At 44.1% G+C, this 23,639-nt stretch overlaps 1 protein-coding gene across 4 annotated transcripts; it reads left to right on the top strand.

Moving 5' to 3' along the window:
* Positions 1–38: 38 nt before the first annotated feature.
* Positions 39–22,440, top strand: mypn (myopalladin). Of its 4 annotated transcripts, XM_042065459.1 has the most exons (22): positions 40–714; positions 2,034–3,098; positions 6,655–6,830; positions 6,941–6,992; positions 7,147–7,681; positions 7,812–7,883; positions 8,112–8,253; positions 8,626–8,649; positions 9,669–9,785; positions 9,942–10,803; positions 12,467–13,690; positions 13,787–13,928; positions 14,948–15,028; positions 17,675–17,896; positions 18,235–18,384; positions 18,464–18,543; positions 18,630–18,759; positions 19,307–19,514; positions 19,711–19,876; positions 19,970–20,103; positions 20,304–20,344; positions 20,957–21,093. In XM_042065459.1, the coding sequence occupies exons 2-21, from the start codon at positions 2,053–2,055 to the stop codon at positions 20,324–20,326; spliced, it is 5,586 nt and encodes a 1,861-aa protein (XP_041921393.1). In that variant the 5' UTR covers positions 40–714; positions 2,034–2,052; the 3' UTR covers positions 20,327–20,344; positions 20,957–21,093. The 4 variants fall into 4 exon arrangements, with proteins under 4 accessions (XP_041921392.1, XP_041921393.1, XP_041921391.1 ...); XM_042065457.1 differs by lacking the exon at positions 20,304–20,344 and having other exon boundaries at positions 20,957–22,440; XM_042065460.1 differs by lacking the exon at positions 20,304–20,344 and having other exon boundaries at positions 44–714; positions 10,596–10,803; positions 20,957–22,439.
* Positions 22,441–23,639: the final 1,199 nt, after the last annotated feature.

Genomic DNA, 23,639 nt, shown 5'->3' with positions numbered 1-23,639 from the left:
TATTCTATTGTATTATTTCAGTAGATCTCTGAATAACAGGGTATTCTTGAATGTTACTGACATTTCACTTCTTTATTACCAGATCATTTTCTACCCTGGAGAGAAAGATAAACATCGCCACTTCAACATTCAGCAACATTCATTGTACTTTTAACACAATGTATACTATTTACTGATGGACATGTTGAAGTAATGTGCAACTCTTTGTTTAAGTGACAGCACTGTTAGTCAATACCAGTTATCTGCTGTGTTAACGTTAGTGTGTCAGAGGCTGGATGAGAGGATTTCTAATTCTGTAGAGCTGAGTCTTTTTGACAGACTAGCGTAGGTGCTCTTCTGATGCAGGAGTCCCTTTACCGATTTCTGCTGCCTGGCCAATGAGGAGGGGCGCTCCCCTGCCACATGGTTTCGGGCCACCCCAAAATAACCTGCGACCAGTGTGCTGACAAATGTTGCTACTTTTACTGGTGAAAGGTTGCTCCAGCTACTAGCCTTCAAATCTCCCCCTTCAAACCCCAAGGTTAACTCTGTGTAAAAAGTAGAGGAAGCACGGGCAGCTGCCCTCGGGCCAGTTTCTCCTGGGGGGCCTTCACTGGACAGCCCCGGAATACGCTCGGCCACGGGACAAAACACACACACGCCCCACGCACGTACACAGGTGTGCTTCAAGGACTGCCTGATTCAGGAGCAGCCTCCTCCGGGTTAAAGAGAAAGGTAAAGCAGCCCTGTTCATTCCCTGTCATTACCTGATGGTCATAGTATCCGTTGGACTGGCTGCACTGCTGATTACATTAACTTGTTTGTTTTGGTATGCGCATGCAGTCATCCTGGACTGACTCAACTCTCCCATGCACTGCCCTGGTTTCTCAGGTGGACAGGGAATGCAAACTTTAATGTGACAGTAACCAGAGGGAACCTGGTTGAATACATGGATAGGGGCGAGCGCACTCCGGCTCAATTTGTGTCTATTTCTGCTGATTTGCAGCGGGGGGGGGTTGGTAGCGTGTGATGTGTTTTCACACTTCGCATAATGTTCCCTTGGCTTAACCGTAAACCGAAGGCCTGGCCACTTTCATTTCTGATCGGATTTTAAGACTGACTAGATGTGTTATTATTTGCTTCAAAGTGACAAGAGTGATGAAGCAAAGTGATTTTCCCTGATTTTTTCATGTAAAGTGACCCCACGCTATAATTAGATATGACTTGGGAGAGTTGGACTCTGTTTGCAAAGGATTAATGTACACACCAGCTGCCACAGCAGGTCTATTGGAAGGGCATTGCTGCTGTTCTTAATTGCGCTGATTTGAGTGTCAGTAGCATCTGTTTGCCCTATCCCGTTTCGGGATTCAATAACGACTGAGGACCAGTGTCAAAAACTGTTTAATATCTGCGTGGCACTAAGTGCCTGTGTAACTGTCAAGGGATTCAAGCTTTTAATAGACAAGACAAAATCAATGAGATAGATGACGGATTGTATTAGACATTTTCAATATGAAAATGAAATACTGTTTAGTAAAAACACAACTTCAATATCCTTTTAGTACAATGTTTGGCTTTTTGGGTCTACATACTGTTGTTAGACAGGGTTTTGGGTTAGGGTTTTGTATTTTCTGTTATTAAGACACACTTTGCAAAAAGATAAATTATAAGGTAACAAAATATATTAAATGCTTTCAAGCACAAGCATTAACCAAGCTTTAATCTATCTGTGCAGTATACAGTATCTTTTTATGTCCTTCATTAGCATGGTTAAAGTTGGTCTGAGTGTGTGGTGGGTGCAAACGTTTGGAATAGAGAAGCACAACTAAATATGTGAGTCTGTGATATTTTAAGATGTCAGTGTAATTGTGGAAAGCAATGTAAAACTATTTCTTGAGCCATTTTGTAGTCTCACATGATCTGTTTGCACATATCCACTCTTGCATTTAAGTGTCAATAGGTTTGTATGAGATTTGGTCCTCATTTATTGATGATCAAGTTGCGGTTCTGCATTGATATCTGATAATGATACAGTGCTATGTTTTTGTTTCTAGAGGCACACAGAAGAACAGAATGGACCAGCCCACATCACTGTCACAGTTTTTGCGGGAAAACTACCTGGCAGAGGCCAGAGCTCACCACAGACACGGAGAAGGGGGTCACTCGGACTCGTCCCCCTCGCGGCGTCTCCTGTACGGGACTCTCAAAGGCAAGGCAGAGGATTCTGGGACGCGTGAGAATACTCAGTTCCCCGATCTGTCCGCTTTTCTCAGTCAAGAGGAGCTCGACAAAAGTGTCAACCTTGCCAGAGAAGCCATTGGTCACGAGCCCCATGAGAATGAAACGTCCAATGAGGCCAAACCTCCACAGACGGCCCCCTCTGTGGCCCCAGCGATGACCTCGTCTATTATCAACCCCCCTGCGGACAAAACTGAGAACACCTCACTAACACAGCCATTCACATCAAACAGACAAGCGCTCCAAAACCCAACGCCCCTCCATGACGGTGTGATGAGGAACAACAGAGTTCCCAGGGAGCCCTCTCAGGACTTCAAGCGGCCCATTAGGAACCAGCCTTATGGCCTTGAGACTCAGTCCAAAAAGGAGTTCCTCAACAAAGCGGCCGACTTCATTGAGGAGCTCTCCTCGCTCTTTAAGGCCAACAGCTCCAAGAGGGTACGGCCACGGTCCTGCAAGGCCCACAGGAGCAGGAACAAGCCCCAGCCGGACGGCATGGCCTTCAGTCTCAATGTGGCTGATGAGCGGGAGAGGCCCATTCACTCCTTCAGCACTGACCCGTCAGAGGCCCTGTGTGAGGACTTTGCCCAACAGGAAGTGGAAATGACAGAGCAGGAAACGTTCATGCCCGGGGATGATGCCCTGGAGGAGGAAGCTGCGGCCGAAGGTGAGGCCATGGCCGAGGTCGAGGGTGATGCTGAGGCTGAGGCCATTGCTGAGGCAGAGAATGAGAACATGGCCTTGCTGGAGGGCCAGACCTCAGAGGAGCCCGTCTATGAGCCGCCCCACTTCATCCAGAAGATTAAAAGCCGAGAGGTTCCTGAGGGAAGCAAGGTCCAGCTGGACTGTATTGTGAGAGGTCTCCCTGTGCCTGAAGTTCGGTAAATAAAACACACAGCCTCAAAATCAAGTTTATGTTAAGATGTATGTAAAACACATACTAGAAAAAGTTTTTCACAACATTCACTAATGTTTACAGTAGTTGCTTTTAGCTCAATATGTAACTAGCTATTCATAAGTAACAACTATCAATTTACCTCCACTGAACAAAACTCATCAGTCTCTCTGTATGGATTTTACATGGCTGTCTACTTAGAGGTAATTTATGCTGACAATAAAACCCATCCGTTTATGTTGACTTCTGACATTTGATCTAGAGTAGCAGCCATGTTCCCTCCTCAGTTTTTGCAATCCTATTTCAGGGACAAACAAAATGGTGTACGGCTGTGTCATCATGTTAAGGGTTGTTCTCAGAGGAAATCCCATAGTGATATATCCATAAATCATATACTTGTCACGTCCTCCAAAAATAGCTCCATAGATACCAGTCTCGTGCACCTTATTTTCACTCTCATTCTTCAGTCCATTTAGATTATTTAACAGCAGCGTCTTCTGGGTAGGAATTAAATGGAGCTGTCCATGTGGGGGTAGTAAGTCGACTTAGAAAGTCTTCTGTAGTGTGAAGTGCAGTGGAGTGTCTGACAGGCGACACAAATGGACAGCTGTCACTAGTTCCAGTGTCATTTAATCAGCTGTCTGAGACCGTGTTATGTCAGGAACATTAGGTCATCTCAGCTTTGTTAACAGACACATGAGCATGTGCATTTTTGTGAGTCAATGTGTGCGTGTACTTGTTTGTTTGTGTGTGTGTGTGTGTGTCTGTGTGTCTGTGTGTTTGAATTTGTGTGTTCTTTTGTATGCATCTGCTTGTGTGAGTGAGGGTGAGAAAACTTGACACACTTGAAACAGTTTTCATTGTCTATAGTCCAAATCCTCACCCTACTGAAGAGCTCAGCAATAAATAGCTGCATTAGAATGCTCCATTCTCAGCATTTGTCACGTGCCTGGTCCTGTGTGGTGTTTGAATTGATAGACAAAGACAGAAGTTACCCAGAGCGGTCAGGGTAACAACTCGTGGGTGTGACGGAAAGGTCCCAGTGGACAATGTTGACAAGAAGCAAGTATATTTGGCAGTGGGACTTCCATGCTGTGCGGACAATGGGCACATTTGGGTTTTAGTTTCTTACACTTGGAGGATGATATTGGAATTGACTTGAGAGACTCGGTAAGAAAGGCTCTCTAGCTTTCAGCGGAATTTATTTATTGGGGTTATCTTGATGAAGCCAAAGCCAAATGTCTATGTTAGTTTCCACACTCTCAACTGTCTTGTTAGCATGCTAGCATGTGGTTCTCTTTGAATTTGTGATGTGGTATCTTTTTTTGTTCTTATTCAGCTTGTCAGTGTGAGAATCTGCAACAAACTGACTTATTTCATCAGTTAATTATACTTTCTTTGGGAGAAGACATCAACCTCCATTAGAGTATTATTGGCTATTACTTTTTAAAAATTAAAGCCAACTTCCTAAACAAAATTCCAACCAAACAAAAATCCCATCAAGTTCTTATTAATTAAGGATTTAAAAAAAAATCCCAATATGTCTTTTCAGCCTCGTTCATGTCATTTTTTCAGTGACGTGTCTAGGTCGAGTGTATGCTCAGCACTACCTGGTCAGCAAACATGATCATATGTGCAGTAAAACTATGTTTAGCACTGTGTGTGTGTATGTTGGGTATGCAGTCATATTTGTGTGCTTGGTCAGGCTTAACTGGGGCTTCCTGCGATGTTGGCCTGTGTGTCTGGAGGAAAACTAACCCCTGACAGGTGCAGCCTGGAGGACCTAGCGAGAGGACTGTCCCACTTTCCTACCACTCACACTGTTCAATTACACCCGCACGCATGAGAATGGACATGCGTGAGCCAAAGTCTGACAGTACATTTTGATCATGTTGCACTGTTACAATAGGACACCCCTGTCACAGCCTATGAATGCCAGGGTTTGATGTAAGGATAGTGAGAGTTGGGTGATGTGTCAATGGAATGAAGTAAGTTTCCTCTTACACTTCTCCAGTGTTTTGTTGATTAGGGCTGATTAACAAAGTCTTTGCTAGTATTCCTAGATGCAGTTCAGTGGGACTGTGCTTGAAAATGTTTTCAGTAAGTCTTGCTTGTGCTGGTATTGTACCAGTGTCACTGTTCAATTCAGTTATTAAGGAAAGTGGCTATTTGTTTTTTTTTTCTTTTACTTGGGACAGATAGTTGCTATGGAATATACCCATATGTATCAGTTAGTGTGCTTCTGTATACCTTTAGTGTTTGCTGTGTTTGTATTGTAGCTATTATGTCTCAATGTGGAGAGCTAATTCTGTTTAAGTAATTTTACCACAGATGCTGTGTTTGTATCGGAGAGAGTATCGGAGGATAGCAGAATAAACCCAGTATTGCCAGATTTTGTAATGAATCATATGATTTGTCCCTCAATATACTCTATGGTGTACTTATATTATCGTTAAGAGATTTTTCACCATTTATATATAAACAATGTTTAAGCTATACATACACTATTGGATGTGTCTAAAGTTAATTGCTGTATCAATTAACTTCTGGTTCGTTGGATGGCTTGTTGTTGTGCCATGTATTTTCCTGGCACAGCTAATCAGGTCTTGGAATCCAGCTATCTGATATCACTGATATGAGTAGATTCCGTTGATGTGGGGACTGTGATTCAACTAAGACCCATGCAAAGACTGTCTCACTCAGTCACACCTGTTTGTTTATCACTGGGGGTGTTTTACACACCAGCCATGCTTCATCAGCCCAAAATAAACTGTTGCTAATCTTAAAAGCTAGAATCTAGCGGTGGGGGCAGAGCATAGGCATGCGCACAGAGTCAGGAGCTCATGTCAGTCCCAAAGGGAAATGGACAGAGAAAAGCACAGAGGGAAAACATGATCATTTGGAGTTCTTTATGCTAAATGAGGTGGCCTAGCAAAGCCATAGCAAGCCAGGCCTTAGCTCCAAAATATTTGTACATATTTTTTGGTTTGGGTACCTCTGAATAGATCCTATTTCATGTTAATTTTATGAATATTGACTAAGTATGAATATGTTGTTTTGTCCTATATGTGCTAAATGTTAATAAGGTGTATAATCATGTGCTATTGTCCACCCAACAAAGGGTTTCAACTTCAGCCCCATAACTGTTTTGACACCACATGACAACATTGGACTGCATGTGTATATTTTGCCCAACTATTATTTTGATGTAAATGTGTAATAATGTCTGTTTACAAATCATTCAAAGCATATTTTTCAATATTTATTTTTATCCCCATGTGAATAATTAGCTGCATTACTGACTAACCAGTAAATGTAAAGGTTCTTATATCCACAAACAATGTCATATCTGGTAGTGAATTAAATCTCCTATTTGTCTTATTTCTACATTTAGAATGCTTGAGCCATGTATTTACAATTTATAGAAATGCAATTAATTGTAGTAATTCTTACCAAATGCATCAGTTATAATAGGCTTTCATGTAAGTCATATGTTAATACCAATGCCATGATTATCTCTGGTCAAATGTGTTGTCCTTCAGATGGTTCTGTGAGGGGAAAGAGTTAGAGAACAGCCCTGACATCCAGATCATCAACAATGGAGAACAGCACTCCCTGATCATAGCTGAGGCATTTGAAGAAGACACAGGACGCTACTCCTGCTTCGCCTCCAACTTCTATGGCACAGATTCAACATCAGCAGAGATTTATATTGAAGGTCAGTATTTGATGTCATTATTTGGGCTCTTTAAGTTAAAGCTCATTTCATTTGACTGACTCAACATCTTAATATGTTTTGTGTTTTCTATCATGTGTCTTGGATTACAGGTGCCTCCTCTTCAGATTCTGAACCAGAGCAGCATTTTGACCATTTAGCACAGTGAGTTGAGTGTCAGTCAACAAAGACAACAGCACTTGAAATAAATACAAATTAAGTTGGTACTGATATTTTTTTTTACGAATCTCTTTGTTGTCACCACATGGAAAATGGTGAAGCTTACCTCTTATTTGAATGTTCTTGTGAATCTATCAAGGGTGCAAGGGAAAGCAGTCCAGTCCCAAACCACATTGCCTTCAGCCTCCAGCAGTCAGGCTAATGCGTTTGTTGAGGACTCGTTGTCTGCGCCGGCAACAGTTTATCCTGAAGCTGCGCCACCCTCAGAGGTTTTCACACAGCCAGCCACCAGCGAGGAGCTGTGTCCACCTCCACCTGCCCAAGTCCTTTCCACACCCCTGCCCACTACCCAGGTGGTGTCTCCACTGGCCGCCCCGCAGCTTGAGCCAGCTCCTCTGACGATCCAAGACACCAGCGTGCCAGTCTTCACCCAGGAGATTCCTCTCGAGCCTCCCTTACTTGAGCAGCCAGAGGTCACCCAGGTGGCCTCTGCAACGGTTAGCACTCAGTTGGACTCAAGCCCACCACTGCTGCCCCCCCTGGGCGTCCCCTCCTCTTCCCCCGCCTTGACCGCGCCTCTGGCCATCCCCGAGGACACAGCGGCACCTTTGGCTGAAGTGCTTCCCACATCGCTACCTCCACTTGTGGTGTCCACCCAGTCCAATGGACTCGAGGTAGCACTCTGATTCAAACGTCAATATAGAACGTCCTCAAAGGCAGTGCTGCTTTGGTTTTGGAATATTTTGATTTGCACTGTTCCGGCAGTTACGAATTTAGTGTGTCATTTTATGTTTCTCTTTAAAGGGTCAGAATGGAGGCAGCTATCCGCAAGGTTTAGATGGAAGGCCAATCATGGCGGCCCCTGTTTTTACAAAGGTGACTACTTTTGCCAGCAGCAGTTCAGAAAAATGTTGCTTATACACAAATGTGTAGCAGCTAGTGAAATAAATAACAAGTTTGGTACAAGTTTCTTTCTACCTTACTTTAGTTTACTTGATCTAGAATATTGTAATTCTTGCTGCTGTAGAAATACTGGTCAGTTTGCTGTTTTCCTGTAAGAGCCTGTGTGTGAGTATAAGCGGTGTGTGTCTGTGTTTGGCTCAGAGTTTACAGGATGTGCTTGCGTCGGAGGGCCAGCTGGTGGTGCTAGAGTGCCGGGTGAAAGGAGTGCCCTCCCCGAAAGTGGAGTGGTACAGAGAGGGGACTCTCATAGAGGACTCGCCTGACTTCAGGATCCTGCAGAAGAGTAAGACGGCACACCAGCAGTTCACACTCATTTCACTTTAGAGACAGTACATGTACAGTACTTATTTGTGTTCTACTACTACCCCCTCTTCTACTGCACTTTTTACCCCCCCCCCCCCCCCCCCACTTTGCACAAATAGGCTGACACCAGACATAATTTCACTGCATTTCTTACTTCCAGTAACTATATGCATGTGACAATAAACATCCTTGTATTTTGTTGATGACTTGCTGAAATCCCTAGTATGGTAGGGAGCGCCTCTGTGTACTAACTTTACAAACAACACGTATTCCAAACAATCTACAGTATCTGCAGCACTTGCATTGTCATGTCTTTCAGTGTCGTAATAATGACTGCTTTTCTTTTCTGCAGAGCCCAGGTCTTTGGCAGAATCAGGTATGCATTTAACAGGAAACTGTAATTCAACAGGACTGAATCATATATTCTGGCATGGAACCTTGTCAAGTCCCTCTAAACCTTTAAGCTTAAGTTTATATATAGTCCATCATAATCACTTATTTTAATCACATATTCAATTACTATCCTTGCTAGAGGTCATTCAAACACAGAAACATATATTTTACATTGAGGCGATCGGCCCAACCCCTAATATTAAATAATGAAAAAGACCTGAACCAGAAACCTTTGTGTCTGCGTGTGTGCGTGTGTGCGTGTATGCGTGCTTGTGGGTGCGTGCTTGTGTGTGTGTGTGTGTGAGTGTGTGTGAGTGTGTGTGTGTGAGAGAGAGAGAGAGAGAGAGATTAATCCTCCCCATCTATCCTCCCCATCTTTTTATAGGAACAGTAACCTTCCTTGAAGAGCCATATTAGTACTTATAGTCTAAACATAATTACACAAATCTTTCCAGAACTTTTCGGATAAATGAAATGTTTTTCATAGCCTGGAGTAATTTTCAGATGGGAAGCTTGTGTTCTTGTGTCTCTCTGAATGAGAGCCAGTGTAGCAACTGAGTCCTAACCATATAAGGTAGTCAAACAGGCTTATGTCAAACACTGACAACCACAGACCCTTTCAAGGTGTCCAAAGCCCAGGACAGATTTGAATCAACAGTGCTACAGGTTCTTTACCCATTTAAGTAACCCCAAGATATAGTCCGAGACAGAAGTACATAAAGGCAGAAAGAGAAGACACTGTTTAATGAAAATACAATATGTTGTTGGTTGGTTTTTACCTAGACTTGTCACTTGACACCGTGATTTATAATTTCAGTATTCACTTTTTCAATATTCCTAATTTACCTTATAAGAGGCCTCTGTAAACAACAGTCCATGTTAATGTTATCAGTAGTCAATATGTTATGGCTGTGTCATATCCCTTACCCTTGTGTGGACACAGCCAAGTGGGCGGCCTCTGAAATATGTGTGTGTTTATTTTTGTGTGTGTGTAAACCCAAGAGGAGATATGCACTTTGGTTATTGCTGAAGTCTTCCCTGAGGATTCTGGGACGTTCACTTGCACGGCCAGTAATAAGTATGGCACAGTCTCCAGTATTGCAGCACTGAAAGTGAAAGGTAATACTTTGCTTGCTTGTGTGACGTTTACAATGACACAGTACACAGTATGTATAAGAAAACGCACATTGTCCCACACAGTAGTGTGCAGAACAATGATTGACTTCATCATTGATGGATAGGAGTGTCCCCTATGTTATTTTTGCACCCTATTAGGCAATGACACCAACACAAATCATGTAAAAACACTGTCCAGCCTAAATCTGGAGACCACGCTCAGCAAAGTGTCTAAACAGACAACCTCGGAGTATAAGGCATCCAGTGTGAAGTCGCAGCTGGACGGCTCCCTGACCAACTGCAACAAGGCTTACTCCAGTACCCTCTCCCTCCATCCCCTCAGCAGCGGCCACCACTTAGACGCCTACAGCACCAGCATGCCCAGCCTTGACCCACTAAGCCTCGGCAGCCCACACCTCGACGCTTTTAGGTCCACCCTGCCCCGTGCCGCTGACCCCACCAGCTTCAGTATGCCGCGCCTCGACCCGCTGAGCATTAACCAGAGCGCCGCGCCATACCAGCCCCCCAGCTCCCGCCCCCTCCAGCTAAACTCCACCGCCGCCAGCCTCTGGCCTAACAACCATGCGGCCGACCCCGGTCCACCCGCGGAGCCCGGCCCCGTCCCCATCCCAGCAGCCCCCGCTGAGCCTCTAACCTCTTGCCTCAAACCCCAGCTGGACCAGCCCTCAGCACGAGACCCCGAAGCCCAGACCCTCCTCTTCTGCAATCCCCCCGTGGGCGCCGTGCCTCTGCTCTCTAGGGCTGAGAGCAAAGCCAAGCCGCCTGAGCCAAAATGCACTATACCCCTCCCAGATCCCCCTGCGTCCTGCCTCAAGTCCAGACCGGAGGGCGTCCTAGTGAACCACAGAGAGCCACGGTCAGCGTCACGCGTAGGCCTACGGGTGCACTTCAGACTTCCAGAGGATGAGGAGGAGGAAGAGGTGGAGAGTGGGGACGGATCCAGCGCCCATGAGGACCCCTCACCCAAGGAGCCACCCCCTGTACTGGCCAAACCCAAACTGTAAGTACCCTGACGCATCCTGATGGGAGACACATTTCATTGGACTGAATATTCATTCATATTTTGTTGCTCTCTATTCATTCATATTTTGCTGCATGTTTTATAGTGCTATGTAGTTTTTTATTATGAAACCAGAAATAACCTTACTTAATGAATTTATTGCCAAGTCAGCTTCAGATGTAGCTTGTTTAAGGGTTCAGTAGAATCGGCACTGATGTAAACTAGCTCCTCTGCATATTAGCATGACTGAGCGCTCCCAGTCTGAAGAGCTGCAGCTCTAGTCAGTGTTGTCTCTATATTGGGAAAAGTAAACATTCACCAAAGGAGGGCTGAGCCTGTGCTCTCTGTCCTTGCTGTCAAAGTGAAGTGGTCCAGTCTGAGATTTGCTCATGCCCTCTCTGCATTATGTGGAGTTTTGCGCACTGGAAGAGCAAGTGGGGGTATTTCAGAAAGTAAGTGCAATTTCTTGTTGCTCTGCATAGAACACAACTATTTCAGCTTAGTGTGGAGACAGACTATCCATTTTGCAGAAGCTTTTTATTCCTTACATCAACCTTCGTCTTCCATTCCCACTTATTTATTTTTGTAAATAAGTATCAGGTGGTATTTTTGGGGTGTAACGGAATATGTCAGTGAAGGAACAAGAGGTTCAGTACACTTTATGGGGGCATGAGAGGACATTTATTTGCAGAACTTTCCTGTGAAAGTAAATGGTAGCTGAGCTTTTTTTAGTATTAATGGTCTCATGGATTATAACTGCGTTCAACATGATGCGTTTATCTTTTTGATACAGAACAAATCAACACAAATATTGAGGCAAATAACTTGTGATACAATAACTGGTGATACTCAACTTGTGATACTCTTGTCTGCATGACATAGCATAGTCAGCAGCATAGCATGTGATACACAAAGAGTGATGTGCTCAGGCTGCAGAGAGTGAAGTGCCATCTGTTTGTTGTGTGGGCTGTTCAAGATATTCCCCATATTGGGCGCTTGGCAGCAAAAAATATTGGAATTGTTTTTTCATGTCTTTCTTTAGTTAGGTGTGATGCCCTAAGCCCTAAGGCATGGCTGATGCACCAGAGAGGTTGTTTGTAACTGCTCCTTTGTTAAAGAAAGAAAACAAGGCTAATATTGTTTTGAGGTTAACGTTGGCTTACAATCAAGTACGTCTGTGTTTCTCTCCTTCTGTTTGTTGCCCTGAATGGTTTCCATACTGTTGTACTCATGGTAGTGTACAAAATGATCAAGGACATACTTTTATAAGGTGAGAAAAGATTACTTCTCCACTGCCTATTATTATTATAAGTGGTAGTACTAATATAGTAGAAATAGTTGTTAAATTATTTTTCCACCCAGTATATTTCTATTCAGCACTGAGCCTCTTATACACTTGTAAACGTAGACAATAGAAGACAAAAAGTCACCTCAGCCTTTGTCTTGTCATAAAGTGTGTGTGTCAATATTGTGTTTAGTGGACTTAATAATGTAGATAGATAGATAGATAGATAGATAGATAGATAGATAGATAGATACTTTATTGATCCCCAAGGGGAAATTCAAGAATGTTAATAACACTGTTTGGTGTCAAACCACAGATCTGAGATCAGATGTGATTATGTATGTTAATCTTTTGCTCGCTGGCTGTGCTCTTCTGCAGGGACCCTGTTCAGCTCCAGCTGCTCCACAATCAGGTGCTCTTGGAGCAGCAGCAGGAGGGTGGCCCCCCGAGCCAGGACAAGCCCCAGCCCTCCCCCTCCCCCTCCCCCTGGGCCAGCAGATCCCCTCAGGAGGCTCCAGCAGCACCACTCCACTCACCTTTCACTGACTCGTCCTGTGTGCTGCCCATAACACATGCACCTGTGCAGGCCAGGCCAGCCCCGACCCCAATCCCACCTCCCGCTCCCCAGGACTCGAGGCTGGTTCCCCAGTTCAGTCCAGCAGCTCCTCCTGTTCTATCTCCCATGATGCCTCGAGTGGCGTCCACCTCCGCACCTCCTGTTAGCATGTCTGCACCCACAGCACCCAAGCTGGCAGCCCCCCCAGTCGCCCAGATGCCCCCAATGAATATGGCTGGCCTGAGTGTGAGTGCGGCCCCTCCGCCCCACATGAGTCCCATGGCTCCTCCCACCTCAATGCCACGCCCCTACAGCACGAGCTACATGCCCGCGGTGGGCGCTCCGCCTGTGCCCAAGTTCATGACCGCACCCACGTCACCGATGAGCGTGGCTCCCTCGTCTCTGCCCACCGTCAGCTCGTCGATGCTCAACATCGCTCCGCTGACCCCTCTGTCTCCGGTGCTGTCCAAACCCCCAGTGGCGCCGCTGAGTCCACCTCCACCTGTAGCCCAAGCTCCAGCGCCCCAGCATAGCCTCCCGCCACTTCCACCCGTCAGCTCCCTGTTCACTGGCGCCAGCAACTCCCAGAGCTTCAGCTACGCCCGACCCAAAGAGTTCATCGCCGCCCAGACCCTCTCCCCCGTGAGGAGCCCCTCTCCCACTGAGTCGCCGGTGCCCCTGCTCCACGAGCTGGCTGCCGAGCTCAACCTCAAGCTGGCCCGGGAGATGGGCTCTCCGCTGAGCCCGGCCTCGTCCGTCTCCAACTTCCCCACGTCTCCGCGTGTCTTCCACACCAGGGTGCTGGAGCCCCCCACCAGCCCCACGTACGTCTCCTCCCCGACCATGATTCCTCCTGCCTTCCACAACACCCCGTTTATACGGGCCCAGTCACCCCCCCAGGCCTCGTCCCCGAGCTCCAGCAGCTCCACGCCCAGCCCCATCCAGAACCCCGTGGCCTTCCTCAGCAGCGTCCTGCCCTCGCTGTCCTCACTGGGGGGATCCCAGTCCACCAACTCCATGGGCCTGCCAAAGAGGGCCCCCATTGTGTAAGTACACTAACACACCCCACTCAAATGTAGAATTGAACATTGGCATTTGACTCAGTTGAGGCTGCTTGACACATAACTGATGCCTTGTCTCAGGCCTCAGAGCATTCTGAGGAAGACAGCGCGAAGCCAGCGGCTTCCATCAGATGAGGATATCCGTGAGAGTAAAGAAAGCCTCATTCACGATATCGAGAAAAAGCTGAGATTTAAAGAAGACACTATACGCCAAGGGGCACAGGTATTAGACATTTTTATCACTATGTATATTAAATTGGTGATTTTAGTTCACTTGCGTATTTCTACTTCAAGAGAATAAACACAGGAAGTGAACAGTAATCAAGGCATGTTGCAAAATTGATGTTGCATTTTGAGATATAGAGGAAATGAGAAATCCATTTAAAATCTATGACTTAGATAACACAAAACAGAAATATAGAATTGCTTTTTGAAACTGTGTGTGGTAGAGGTCATAAAAAACATCAGAAATGTTGGAAAAAGAAACAAGGGTCAAGGCAAACCATATGACGAGATCCAGCATATACGGTTTAGATTTGTTTCTGTGGTTTCTTTGTTATTTCAAACCAAAAACGTCCACCGTTACATAGAATCAGTTTACAAGAACACAGGAACTAAGAGTAGTGTTTTTCTGCAGCCAATCATCCATATCTAAAGATATGAGGAATACATTTGTAACTGCAGATAAAGTTCTCCAGACCTTCAGACATTTTTATTTTACATGTAATGTCCGCACACTACAAAAGGAGCTTGTGTCTGTCAAAGCATTAGCCACACATTCCATACAGACTGGATTCCCAAAGTCAGCTTCTTTAGTCGTATGTAGCTTACACCTTTAGGACAAAGTCATGGACATCATTTTATCCAGGAAGACACACAAACTTTCCAAGAATCTTATTCAGACATACAGTGGCTATCTGCAGACATCCCAGCACAAGGCTCAGATCTGTTCAAAGGACACTAGACCTTGGATCTACATAGAGCTGAACCTTCTAGAAGCGCATACTGACCTCTGTCATATCTTGTCATCTTCATCGTTGTTATCATCATCATCATCATCATCATCATCATTCCCATAACAAGAATATTCCCACTCGTACAAATCTCACTAATCCAGTCCCTACTACACTTGAGTCAGTGTGCAGGGCCTGCAACAGTGCCATACGAACCCAGCAGGAATGGGAGTGGAATGTGTGTGTCATGTCATGTCTGTCTTCACCCTTCATCCCTGTCCTCTCATAGAAGCTGCCCTATGAGGGGAAAGCAGCGAGCAGACCTCTTGGACCAAACATTCCCACTGCAACTGTCATTAACTATGACGAGGTACAAACCCAGCATCCCTCTACCGCCCACACCGCTTTGCTTACTAGCACTGTGGGAGACCAGCAGGGGTGTGGTGGAGGTGGCCCTATAGCATCCGCTTTTATTCACTCACTCTTTTCATCCATTCATCCCTCCATCCTGTAATGTGATGTGGGCGCTTTCGGCTTCTGTTCATTAATAGTCTGATCTGCATGGATAATCACTATTAGAAGATAATTCTCATATCACCTTCTAAACCACCTTCTGCTTCTTTAGCTCATAGTCACATACCTCAATTTGCAGACAGGTTGGTCAATGTTACTGTAGATGGGTGACTTGTATGTAAACTTAATTCATTAACTCATGAATAGGCGTTGACATGTTCTGAAGGGTAAGTAAGTGAACATAGTGGCATAGTGATTATAGTAAGTGAACAAGTGGCATAGTGATTATAGTACATGTATAGATGAACAGTTTTCTTGTCATCTCTCTCTGCCAATCTCTATAGCTGAATGTCAGTGCTAAGACAGAAATACAAAACAGATATGGTGAAGTAATCTATGCTCTTTTGTAGGGTAACAAACATGTATCCAATATAGCTCTTCTTATGTCTGAATCTGGTATCTTCAATGAATTTGTTTGACAGTCATCATCAAAGTCAAAGTCAAAGTCAGCTTTATTGTCAATTTCTTCACATGTTCCAGACATACAAAGAGATCGAAATTACGTTTCTCACTATCCCACGGTGAAGACAAGACATATTTTACCAATTTAAGTCCACAGACAAACAACATTCAAGTAAACAAAAAAGTAAGTAAATAAGAGGGCACATATAATAATGAAAAAAATAAGAGCAGCAAAATTTGGTTGAAATTGTGCATAGACAGTCAATAAAATACTAGTGCAAAGTCAGGCCAATAAAAGGCTTGGGTAGTTCTGTTTGACCTAAGTAAGAAAGAAAGTGGCATAGTGGTGCAAGTTATGTAAGAGCAGCAGAAGTGTTGTGTTTTCAGGACAACAACAACAAGTTGTAAAGTGTACAAGTGTACAAGTGTGCAAGTGGAGTAGTGCAGGCGGCCATTGTGGGTCCAATGTCCAGGATGTTATGTAGCTGAGGGGGGAGAGGAGGGAGAGAGTTCAGCATCCTTACAGCTTGGTGTATGAAGCTGTTGGTGAGTCTGGTAGTGCGGGAGCGCAGGCTTCTGTACCTCTTCCCAGAGGGCAGTGGATCAAACAAATTGTGAGCAGGGTGACTTGCATCACTCACAATTTTGGTCGCCTTGCGGGTGAGGTGGGTGGTGTAAATGTCCTTCAGGGAGGGGAGTGAAGCACCAATAATCCTTCCAGCTGTGTTCACTATGCGCTGCAGGGCTTTCCTGTTGTATTCAGTGCAGCTTCCGCCCCACACAGCGATACAGCTGGAGAGGATGCTCTCAATGGTGCCTCGGTAGAATGTGGTCATGATGGCTGGTGGAGCACTTGCTCGCCTGAGTTTCCGCAGGAAGTACAGGCGGCGCTGAGCTCTCTTCGCCAGTGATGCAGTGTTGGTGGTCCAGGAGAGGATCATTCTCCCAATTCAACACACACACACACACACACACACACATACACACATACACACACACAGTGATCACAGGTCACCGGTAGCCTACTGTACATGGTTGAAGCAAATCCCTAATTTCCTAGTTTACAAGAGACAAATAATCTTAATTGATCATTAAAAGTACCTACGAACAATAATCAAACAGTATTATGTTGTAAATAATTGATCATTGATTAAATGACTTAATGTCTTATTTCAGTCTGTTCTCTGCTTTCCCCTCATCTTTACCAGACTTTTCGAAATCATAACATAACTATCTTCTTTTGGAAAAAGAAGAGTTTGTTTTCTGATTTCTAGAATACTTATAAAATGCATAACGTATAAGTTATACGTATTGTCCCATAGCTATTCACTTCTACTTTAAGTGCTTGGTTTGTCAGTGCCTCTGTAACTGCATTGTGTTTGATCGACCGCACCTGCTTACACCTGCACCTGCCCAGATTTGACCCGCAACTTGCAGCACCTTTGGATTGGAGATGGGCATGCTAGAAATGGAGCCATGGGTGCCAGCATTTCTTACTAAAACGTCCCTTTAACCCTTAAAGGTGTAGGTTTTTGAACATTCTAAGTTCCGCAACAATTGAAGGTTCTAAAATTCTATGTTGAATTCAATGAACCCAGATATTCTTTAGAACGTTCATTTCCCAACATTCCTGTCACACCGGTGTGACGGTACTCCTTTAAGGGTTAAGGCCTTGGGAGGGAGGTTTACTTAACGTACATACTGTGCAGCTACCGACACACATCTTCTCATCCGGACTGACTGAATCTACTCATTTGTCATGCAGATCTAGAATGTTTATATTATGGTGAGATGAATAAAACAGTAGTCGTGCCAGTGTTGGGTAAGATGCGGAATCAGCAAAACGCTCACATATTTGACTGATCATTTTAAGACATTTATATTAAATTGAGGACCATTAATAATGGTCTGTGAATTAAGATACAATAAAAATAAAACTGAGAGTATATTAAACGTGTATTTTTCATGGGTAGTTGGGCAGTATTGGGTAGGTTTATTAAATCCTAGAGAAACCCTACGACTCTTCGCTGTTTCTCTCCAGGAGTACAAGGTGTCGAACTTCGAGCAGAGGCTGATGAGTGAGATTGAGTTCCGTCTGGAGAGGACCCCAGTGGAGGAGTCGGATGACGACGTGCAGCATGACGAGATCCCCACGGGCAAGTGCATCGCCCCGCTCTTCGACAAGAAGCTGAAGAACTACCGGGCGATGGAGGGAGCTCCTCTCACATTCACCTGCAAAGTAGTTGGAATCCCCATCCCAAAGGTGTAGTAGTGCCATCTCATACTAACCTCACAGTGTTTCCCATACATTGACTTATTTGTGGTGGCCCACCACAATATCAACATTGACCACCACACAATGATTTTCCAGGTTGTACTAATTTGTGCTTAAATCTGGTTAGCATCATAACCACGCTGCACTAATTTGTTAAAAACTGTTGCATTCAAGTTAATTCTGCAAACCTACCACCACAAATAGAATTTAATTCTGTGGTAAACACTGCCTCGCATCTCTAACAACCCTGTTTGCCAGTGAGGCATTTCACAGTATGGAAACCATGGTGTCCATGTCTTGTGATCTAAACATGCTTCCTCCGTTAGGTCTACTGGTTCAAGGATGGGAAACAGATTCTAAAGAAAAATGATCACTACAAGAAATACAGGGAGGGCGATGGAACGTGTGCTCTGCACATAGAAGCAGTCACTAATGACGACGACGGCAACTATACAGTCATGGCTGCCAATCCACAGGTATGTCACAGCTTTGGACTCAGCATTTCATTCATTAACATTCAGAGAGCACATAGTCAAATCCATGTTTGTATCTAAGGGGAGGATGAGCTGCTCTGGCCATCTGATTGTCCAAACGGGTCCTGTGCGGAGTCGGCAGCAAATTATTAACTCTCAGAGGTGGGGGCAACTCGTACAGTAAGAATTATTACAACTAGCAAAACATATGGTGATAGGTGGTGACCTGGTGCTCTCCATTACGTTAGAGTACGGGCTCGGGTCCAGGAAGTGGAGGAAGGAGAGCCAATCCAGGAGCGCTTCTTTCGGCCTCACTTCCTGCAAGCTCCAGGGGACATGGTGGCCCATGAGGGGCGGCTCTGCAGACTGGACTGCAAGGTACGTCACCCCAACATCAATACTACACCCTGTGCATCAGTACTATAAATACATTAAGCATTAACTAACCAATTGATAACAGCAGCAATTTGCCCAAAGAACTATTGTCAAGTCATTGGATGGTGTGTTCTTTAGGTCAATATGGACATCGCTCATGTTTGTCCACAATACAAGATATTGATAATATTATCATAATATTACCGTACTGTCAGAAGCCTAGGCCTACAGAAAGTAAACACAGAATAGAATAATGAAAGGGGAAAATAAAATCCCTCTGCTGGCTGGTATTGGGTAGCTATGAGTAGGCGAGTTCTGGGAAGTCCTGCTGTGCTGTGTCAACATTTGCCATGAATATGCATCATGAAGAGTGGATTTAGACACTTGCTGTTTGTACCTCAGTGTAAAGATAGCACTTTCTGTAGCTTGCCAGATCACGACCATGATGTCTCTTCATTAACTTGTTGAGTAGGATATGGCATCAGGATTTACTGTGTTTATAATAGCCCCAAATGTACTTTGTGTAAATCTGTGCTTTTGTATTCTGAAGGTGAGTGGGTTACCAAACCCAGAGATCATGTGGTTACGGAATGGGCAGCCCATTTATCCAGACTTCACTCACCGGATGCTGGTGAGAGAAAACGGCATCCACTCGCTCATCACTGACCCGCTGACTAAGAAGGACGCTGGCACCTACACCTGCATCGCCTCCAACAAAGCTGGCCAGAGCTCCTTCTGCCTCGAGCTGAGAGTCGTGGGTGAGCTGCTTCTCCTGTGAACCTGCACTGCATGCACAAGAGAAATGAGCTGCCATTATGATACATACATACATACATACCTACAAGTGTATTTGGAAATGTTTATTGAAAGAGGGGGGTGTCTGCACTTAACCATAAATGGTGGCCCCAATAGAGAGACGGTGATTACATAATGCAAGTACTTTTTGTCTTTCAGAGAAAGAGATGAAACACCCGCCCCAGTTTGTGGAGAAGCTGCAGAACACAGGCATCGCCGAGGGTATCCCCGTCCGACTAGAGTGCAGAGTCGTGGGCATGCCGGCACCGGTCATCTTCTGGAAAAAAGACAATGAGACCATTCCCCACTCTAGAGATCGTATGAGGTAAACAAGGTCTTGAAACTATACTTTCAGATTATGCCAAAGTAAATTGGCAGGTAAAGAGGCTAAATGTGTCTTTGAATTGTCCTTACCCAGCATGCATCAGGATGCCACTGGATACGTTTGCCTTCTCATCCAGCCTACCAGGAAAGAGGATGCTGGGTGGTACACAGTTTCAGCCAAGAATGAGGCTGGCATCATTTCATGTACAGCAAGGCTAGACATTTATGGTAAGAGCACAGCATTTATGTTTATACCTTTTATTATAAATTATTTTCAATAGGTGATGGTTTCTTAAACAAGCTAAAATGAAACCCCCTGACATTATATCATTAACCAGTCTTCCGCCATGATAGAAACTGATCCAATGCTAGAAGCTGATCTGATATTACACTTTTTTAACATTTTAACAATGTCACTTCTTATGTAGCTTCTGCAGCTACATTCAACTGATCACACTGCTCAGAAAAGGTAAACTCACTGTACAAGGGAGCGAATGGTTGTTCTAAGACCGTTATTGTGCATTTTAAGTGTTGTAGAAAAACAGTTCTTGTACTACTGGAGATACAAGGTGGTCTCAGAGACAAACTCTCTGCCAACCATGTCCTTGGTCAGTCATGACCTGTGTCTGGATTACTAATGCCATTCAACCTCAGAATCATGTTATTCTGGTCCATGCTCATTTGTAAACAGTAGCTGTGCATGCAAGGCATGGTTGGAGCCATGTATCACACTAACACTCCTGAACTCCTGCAGTGTTTTCTCATCGGCATCACATAGATCATCCTAGGACAGTTGTGACATGTGACTACTGGTTTGCTCGTCCAGGTTGTGACCAAACGTCGCTCGTTTCTTTTCTGTGTCTGACTGTCAGTCTGTCTGTCTGTGTGTGTCTGTGTGTGTCTTTGTGTGTGTGTGTCTGTGTGTGTGTCTGTGTCTGTGCCTGTGTCTGTGTGTGTGTGTGTGTGTGTGTGTGTGTGTGTCTGTGTCTGTGTGTGTGTGTGTGTGAGTGAGGAGTTTTGTGTGGTGTGATGGAGAGCTTCAGGCAGATTCTGATGAGCTTGTTTTCCTTCCTGTCCGCAGCTCAGTGGCACCAGAACATCCCTCCACTCCCCCAGAAGAAGAGCACGCGCCCGGTGAGCCGCTACGCTGCGCTGACTGGCCAGGGCCTGGACATCAAGTCAGCCTTCCCCTCCAGCGACAACTGCCCCATCCTCTTCGCCAGTTCCCCCACGGAGGCTACCCTGGAGAGCGAGGAGCTGTGAGGGGGGGAAAAAAGGGGGGGGGGGTGCTTCGGGACTCCCACCCAGCCAGCTCTCAACCCCTCAGACACCACCTGTAGACTGTGCCAGAACAAGTCTAGTATGTTTTTTTGCAGTTTGATTGTTGTGGTTGACTGTGCTTTCACAGGGTATATTCAAAGAGAGTAATTGCTAGTCAACGATGCTGTTGTTGCTCTTCGGTCATCTCTCTATTTTGTTATGTTCGTCCTATCAGGCACGTTGATAAAAAAACAAAAGTCACAGTTTGCTTACAGTAGTGATCTCAGTGTGAGGATTCGTCTCACCACTTAGTGTTGGGGTTGCATAGTACGGTACGGAAGCCTACAAGTGGCTGCCAGTGGTGGAAAGTATGCAATGTCATGAGTGCCATTTAGTAATCTCAGTCACTCATTTCAGAAAGCAGAGGTTTCATCTCTGCACCATTCCAAATGAATAAAACTAGATATTGCTGATCGATAGCTAAACTAGTTGTTGGGCTTCACTTCTTTCTCCACTGACTGCCACTTGAGGTTTACCATTCACAAATGCAAGGATGATAGATGGTAGTTTAGCATGACTTCAAAGAGCTCACAAATCATTTGAACTGAGTTTAAACTGGGAATCTTCCTGCTTGATGCTATGCAGTTCTAATGGAATATTTTGCAAATCAACAGATTTTAATCGCCTTTTGGATTTTGTGAACAAATTCAGCTAAATCCAGTACATTTAAAGTGACCACACCAGTTGCCTATCAGTAATCATAGACAGTACTGAAATTATACCAGTGTTGCATTGTTGTAAAGATCTTAATATCTTAAAGAGTCATATGACTGCATAGTTCAAATACATGATCATATTTCCATTGTTAAAACATAATCTTTATTTACTTAAAGTGACGGCCTCCATACTCTTGTGGAAAGGTAACAGTGCAGATTAATGTGCTGAATAATGTACTGAAGGCTGAATACTACTTTATTTCTCTTACTGAACGTTTGCACAACACCTTAGATGAGAGTTATTTAATATACAATATATAAGATATATAAAATTTGCCATTTTGTGAGTTACAATTTTGTCAACATATATGTGCACTCTTCAAGAAAGCTTTATAAGACGTTTTTGAATGGGATTCATTGAGAGCCGTGTACGCTGGGTGGGTGTGTGGAGAACACTTGAGTTGAAATGTTATTTAATAGATTTAATGTTTTAAGGCAAATATTCAATTTGTGTAAAGTTGCACCATGTAAAATAGATGTCCTTTTCTGTGAATAAAGTTCTATTTATTCAAAGAAATGTATTATATTTGTACAAACAAAGTGCATCTCACACAGTTCTAAATAATAAATGTCAACAAATACATACCCTTTATCATCAAAGCATTTCTTTTAATCTTTAAATCTGCTATTTTTACAAGGTCTGAAATGATATGTAATAATAACTCATATTTGATTATGCCCATTCCCTAATGCTCATCTTTACTGTCATCAGTAGGTTTAAATAGCATTTAATTAGATAGTCTTGCAGCAAAAAGCAATTGGCCTTGATAGCAAAATTGGCCATGGACCAACTATTACAAAAGCCTTTTTGTGAGCAAATCTCACCCTCTTCATTAGCTAATTAGGCATTAATAATCTTGCTAGCTATTAGAGGAAGAAAGTTCAAACAGGCGTAAAATTGCATTCACCTTGCTTAACCAGATTACGGCCCACAGTCTCATTTCACCAGATGCCACTTAAGGGATTAGCCCATTTTGGGTCACTCTCTACACTTCTGTGATCTCCATGATTGATATGCATTTATAGATCACACAGCCAAATATTTTAAAAAACACAAACTGACTGAATTTCATAGTAAGCAATAAGCCAAACTGAGTCAAAAAAATCTTTCAAACCCCTGAGCAAGTTTTCTTGCCAGACATTGTGTCTTATTTTATTAAGGTAATTTCTAAATCGTCTCCTGTTAAAAAGATAATTTGATTTGACAGGTCATTAATATTTGATAACTCTATTTGTCATCATTTTATAAAGAGAAGGCATGTTTTGTGCATCCATGATGATGAACTTAAATCAAACTGAAATGAAAATATATTCATATTACATAAGATGCTTTCAACTAAATTTGTTCTGTTGGTAGTTTATCAACAATTATGTAATTTTCCTATCAAGTCTTTGAAAAAATGAATTGATGATCTGACTCAGTCTGCATTTGGCTGAACTGCTTCTGCTTACTTGTATAGGCCTCTCTTTTTTTCAGGTGCTGGACTGACACCAGTGGGGTTCCCATATCAGATTTAGGAAATCCATGGATTAAAACATGGAGTTTTTCACTTTCTCTTCCCTAAATCCAAAAATAAATCCTAATCCAAATGCCCATGAGCAAGAGAGATGTTTTAATACCATCATAACAAGCGGGCCAGACTCTGGTCATTATGACATATGGCCGGCCGTCTTAATTTGGAGTGGAGGCAGGCCAGTGGCCCCAGACAAGCTGGTCACATGATGGGC

The sequence above is a fragment of the Alosa sapidissima genome, chromosome 16 (genome assembly GCF_018492685.1).
Source record: "Alosa sapidissima isolate fAloSap1 chromosome 16, fAloSap1.pri, whole genome shotgun sequence".
NCBI classification, from domain to species: Eukaryota; Metazoa; Chordata; class Actinopteri; order Clupeiformes; family Clupeidae; genus Alosa; species Alosa sapidissima.
This window is presented reverse-complemented; position numbering and strand designations above follow the sequence as displayed.